The sequence below is a fragment of the Myotis lucifugus genome, unplaced genomic scaffold (assembly GCF_000147115.1).
Source record: "Myotis lucifugus unplaced genomic scaffold, Myoluc2.0 scaffold_254, whole genome shotgun sequence".
NCBI lineage: Eukaryota > Metazoa > Chordata > Mammalia > Chiroptera > Vespertilionidae > Myotis > Myotis lucifugus.
In genome coordinates, this window is record NW_005871302.1 from 932,577 (window position 1) to 937,923 (window position 5,347).

At 58.4% G+C, this 5,347-nt stretch overlaps 1 protein-coding gene across 1 annotated transcript; it reads right to left on the reverse strand.

Annotated features, from left to right (window-relative positions):
• Positions 1-469: 469 nt before the first annotated feature.
• Positions 470-4,006, reverse strand: HOXB3 (homeobox B3). The gene is given in 6 exon segments (XM_006098924.3): positions 470-827; positions 829-855; positions 857-1,126; positions 1,128-1,154; positions 1,156-1,376; positions 2,174-4,006. Coding segments are annotated over 6 exon segments (1,329 nt in total). The 5' UTR covers positions 2,625-4,006; the 3' UTR covers positions 470-494.
• Positions 4,007-5,347: the final 1,341 nt, after the last annotated feature.

Sequence of the window (5,347 nt, forward strand, 5' to 3'; positions counted from 1 at the left end):
TGCCCTGGTTTTGAATGTTTTCTAATTCTTTTTAAAGGAGAATTGCAAGGGGGGAAAAAAAATCAAGATTTGGGGGAATTACCCACAGAGACTGAAGGTAAGTTGGTTGGTGATGGCCTAGCCATCTTGTCTGTGTTTTTAAAATGTGCTTCTCTACCTTGTTGCCCTGTCTCCTCCCGCTAGCCCACTCCCAAGCCTGGAATACCAACTGCATATTGTCAGAGGCCTAGGGTTGAGGGGGGTTGGAGGGGGGGGGGTCATCTCCAATCTGCTGTGGATTCCTTTTCAGTGGGTAGGCAGACAGATGGAACAAGGGCTGGAGGATTTTTAAAAAGCAACCTCTCAGGCCAAGAAGGGAAGGAACTCCAGGCCTGTCCTTCCCAGGAAGCCTGGTTGCCAAGTCCCTGCCTCTTCCTTCAGACCTCCAGGCTACCACTCCAGGCTCTCCCCCACCCCTTGACCTCATCCCTCCGCCCCCCCCCCCACCTCTCCCATCACAGGTGTGTTAACTTGGGCGCTTCTTGGATTCTACCCTGAGGAGGAGGCGCATGGTGAGAGGAGAGGTCTGTGTAGGTGGGGTGGGGGTCGCAGGGTCCGTGGGGCTGGCTGGGGGCCATAGGGGGCGCCCCGTTGTAGTCCAGGTTCCCCGAGGGGTGGTGGGAAAGGTGGTTGAGGCCGTAGAGGGAGGGGCCGGCAGGGGGCGGCAGCGGATCCACGTAGCCGCCCCCGCCCACGTACACCGGGCTACCCTGGATGGTGGGCGTCCCGTAGGCGCCCCCGTTGGCTTGGAGAACGTGGGGCTCGTAATCGGGCGCCGGCGTGGGCGGGGTATTTCTGCGGGGCGCCGCAGCCTTTTGAGAGAGGGCTGGTAGTTTTGAGGACAGCCGTAGGCATTCGGGTGGGCTTTTGCTCGAAGGTGGGGCGGGGGACGGGCTTCTCCGTAGCTGGGGTCATGGGAGTGTAAAGGCGTTCATGAAAGCCTGCTCGTTGACTGTCATGGGCTGGCGGGGGGCTGCTCGGCGGGGGAAGGGGCCTCTGGACGACGAGGCAAGGCCCTTTGGCCTTCTGATCCCTTCTTGTACTTCATGCGCCGGTTCTGGAACCAATCTTGGATCTGCCGCTCGCTTGAGGTTCACCAGGTTGGCCATCTTCACTGCGGGCGGGCCGGCACCAGGTGAGCGTTAAAGTGGAAATCTCTTTTCCAGGTTCCACCAGCTGCGCGCTCGTGTATGCCGTCCGCGCCCGCTTGGACGCCGCGGATCCCGGGGGGCTCTTGTCCCCTCCCCCGCCGCCGCTGCCGCCCCCACCGCTGCCGCCGCTACCGCCTCCGCCTCCGCCTGCGCCGCCGCCGCCGCCGCCACCGCCGCAGCCCTCCGCTGGATCCGAGGGGGAGGGGTGGGAAGGGGAGAAAATGAAATAAAAGATAATTACTGAACACGCCGAAATTGAATGCATCGTTTCTTAATAAATCCAGGCCTGGACTCGGATCCCCCGCCGCCTCCCCTTCCCGTCCCCGCCTCCTCCTTGCTACCCCCCCCCCAACGCCCGTCGCATTAGGGGACACTCTATAATAGTGGCATTTATTAAGAGACCTGTTCTCCTCTCCTGCCCCAGCTTATGAAAATTTGATCATGTCACACAGACAGAGCCACATGGCCATTTATTTAGGGCTGAGTTTTCTCTCGCACGCTCTCTCCCCCATCCTCAACTCCAGGTCTGGGGAGTCACTCCCCCCTCTCCTGCCCCTGTCTGTGACCAGGATGGGGGTGGCCGAGGACGACCCTTGAGGCACCAGGACATCCGTGGGCAGGACACGGGAGTGTGGCGCGAAGAGGCTGCCAGTGCCTGGAGGCCGGGACCCGGGGCCGCCCGAGAGATTGTGATTAATACCCACAGGAATCATACTTAATAATAATCAATCGTTGACGACTCTGCGTCTACTGGCCCCGCGCCCGGCCTTCTGGAGCTCGGGTGCAGGGTGGCCGGAGGGAGAGGGTGTGAGTGGGGTCAGGGGTCATCAGGTGGTGGGAGGTCGGGGAGCTGCGCCGCTGCCACCTCCACCTGATCTTGTCCCCAGGCCGCCGCCCGGGCGCCTCGGGGCTGGGTGCTAGAATAACAGCGACATTCCTGGCCCGGACAAAAGCGCACGCTGAGGAAGGCAGAGAGCTGGTACCTGTGCCGGGGGAGCTGTTTTTCAGCTTGGACGTTTGCCTCGACTCTTTCATCCAGGGGAATATCTGTTTGGTGAGGGTGGAGTTGGAGCCGGGACCGCATTTGGGGGGGCCGCTTTTGCCGGCCCCGCCCCCACTGCTGCTGTTGCTAGTGGTACTGGTAGGTGCGGCGCTGGGCGGGGGTGAGCCGGGCGGGGCGGGCAGGGGCTCGGGGGCCAGGCCCGGCCTCATGCAGCTGCCGTTCAGCTCCTTGCTCTTAGCATGCGGGGCGGCGTTGCCCAGGGATTGCAGCGAGCACGCCGAGCGCTGGTAGTCACCCTCCAGGTGCGTGGCGGCCTGGAAGGGGGGTGGGGGGGCCCCATCGTAGCCGAAGCCATTACTGCCAGGGTACGAGGAGTAGCCTCCGAAGAGTGCGGCCGAGGCGTTGTTGTCGTAGTAGGTGGCTTTCTGCATCGCTGGGCGAAACCCGGGCAGTGGGTGGCAACTTGCAAGGGCCTGAGACCCTCACGACCGGACATTGGCACCCCTGGGGGTCACGTGAGGCGCCGGACCCCCCCTCCCCTTTCTGCCCCCCTCCTCCCGGGGTCTGTTCGGAGCCGCTGACCTGCGGGGTGAGAGAAGAGACACAAGGGGGAGAAGAGGACTGCGGCTCGAATCCATCTTAGGAACTGAAAAGGGAACTGACATCAATAGGGATTTTTCCTCTCCCCAACCCCGGCATCTTCACAGCAGATGCTGAGGCCGCTTCCTGGCCGGCAATGGATTTTCCTTAATTTCAACGCTTTAGTTGCAAAGTAAAAGCCCACCGGTTTTCATTTCCACTTAAAAATAAGGACGGTACTCCTTTGGGGTCTGGCTAGGTCTAGAATCTTCCTGCTTACTGCAAAAGTCATTGCTTTCTCTCCTGTGCCAGCACACTAGCCTCTAACCTCTCCTCCTTCCTCCCCCTATCTCCTCCACCCCAACTCTGGAGAGGGTGGCTCAAGAAGGGGGAGACTGGGAGACTCTAAAAGCATCAGCAATACCCTTCTCTGAGCTGAGGCCTCCTGCCTCTGCCTCCCTCCGTGTCCATCAGGTCTCTCTCACCCACACAGAGTCTCATCGGAAGGAAAGACAGAACTCGGAAAGAGACAGAAGGAAGAAGCAGGCTGAGCAGAGAGCCTTCTTATGTCAGGGATCCTCTCAACTCACAAAGACAATAACAACGGCCTGACCTAGAAACTTCCTGAAGACCTTTCACCTCCTGAACCAGAGGAACTGGGCCTTTCCCGCGTCCCTGCATGTCCCTGCTCCAGGTATCACCACCTCCAGGCTAAGTCTTGGCCCAGCCAAGTCTGGGACCGGGGCTAGCCGCCCCCATGGGGCTCCCAAAAGGAGCAGGATTGTTTCAATTCCCTGGCCGGGCTGCTTGGTGCTGTGACCATTTGGCCCAGATCTCCTCCCTCCTTCATTTTTTTTCCCACAGGACTTAATTTTTCCCACCCTTTTCTTGACAGTTTGTTTCCTTTGATTCCTTCAACAGAAGAAAAGAAGAAAGAAACTGGATAACTGCTGGACTTTTCTACCAAGAGATGGGAAAAGACTTTCTAAAAGAGAAAAAAAAATTCCCTAGGAAAAAAAGAAAGTCAACAAAGCAATTTGAACAATATTATTCTCTGGGCTGGAAACAGGGTACCCCTGTTTACTAAAGTTCTCTGGGGCAACATTTTTTTAAATAAAATCATTGTTTTTTTCATGCAGCCTTTTTAAAGTGTGCCGGAAAAATAAAGGTTCGAGCTGCCATAGGGTTTTGTATATTTCTTCTGAAACTTCTGCCTTCATCCCTCCCCCCTCATCTGTCTTCCCCAAGGCCTCACCATCACGCTTTTTCATAAAACCTCCGGACTGACCCTCTCTTCTGACATGTGAGTTTGGAATACTTAAATCTCATTCAGCCCGGCTGGCAAACTCCAAAGAAAACTAAAAATAGGAAAATAACAGAAAAGGCGTGGAGGTGAAGGAAGTCCCTCCCACACATAAATCCCCTTCTTAATCGCACAGATTTATACCCCAAAGAAAGCCGGGGTGGCCCTGAGGTCCGATTGGTTTCTGGGAAGAATTTGTTCCTGGAAAATACACATGGGTCTGCAAAGCAGCAGGTCCTTTCAGGAAAACTGGAGTTCAATTGACCAGGCTGACCCAGCGCCTTTATTATTATTACCATTAGTCTCTGATGATTTAACCAAAATGAGCTTCGGAGCAGCCCTGGCTGAAGGGGGAATTAATTAACAGGCGTCCGTTGAGTTTGTTATTAATAGATAGAAGAATAAAATAAAAACGTTGGAGGGGGTTGGTGGCTGGGCCCTGGCTTTATTTGGTCTAAATGATTGTTACAGCAGTCATGATGATGAGGAGGAGGAGGAGGATAATAAAACAATAATTTGACTAGACGCCTGAGGCCGAAATTTCTGTCGCTCCCCCTGCAATAAACCCGCAAACCCTTGCAGGACCGCGGCCGGGAGAGTGTGGGGAGCGGAGGAGCCAGGAGCGCGGTAGGGAAGAATGGAGCCTCCGCCGCCGCCGGGGAGAGAGGGCCGGAAGGTTTGCGGAGGGGCTGAGCCCCCGGCTACTGCCGCCGCCGCCGCCGCCGGGCTGTCTGGGCCGCTGCTGCCGCGGTGGCTGGCGACTAGCTACGCGGGCCCACGGAGGCGGCGAGAAAGCGTCCGGGACGCCGGCCCGGTTGGCGGTGGCAGGTTCCCAGCGCTCCGGGCTGAGAGCCGAGCCCTACGGGCGGCAGCAAGTTTGGGCGCTGGCGGTAACCGGATTAGAGGCGGGAGAGCAACTCCGCCCCGGGACTCCGCCGGGCCGGGCTGCGGGGCGCCGGGGCCTGGCTGGCGGGACGGTGCGGAGCGGGAAAGGTGCCTCGGGGATCCGAGATCTGGGGACCCGGGAGCCGTGGGGGTGGGGAGCAGCTCTAACAGCCAAACATGTCTATTTCCCTTGCCTCCATGTTGGAAAAATCCAGGCTCCATATGGCTTCTCGGGAGGGAGCCGGTGGCTCCTGGCTTCCCCCCAGGGTCTCGCTGGAGTGAGCCACCCCCAGAACCCCACCTGGCCAGGCGCACCCCTGGAAGAGCCGGGAGAGTCACAAACGCGGGGGGAGCCCCGGGAGAGGGGAGAGGCCACCTTCCAGGACT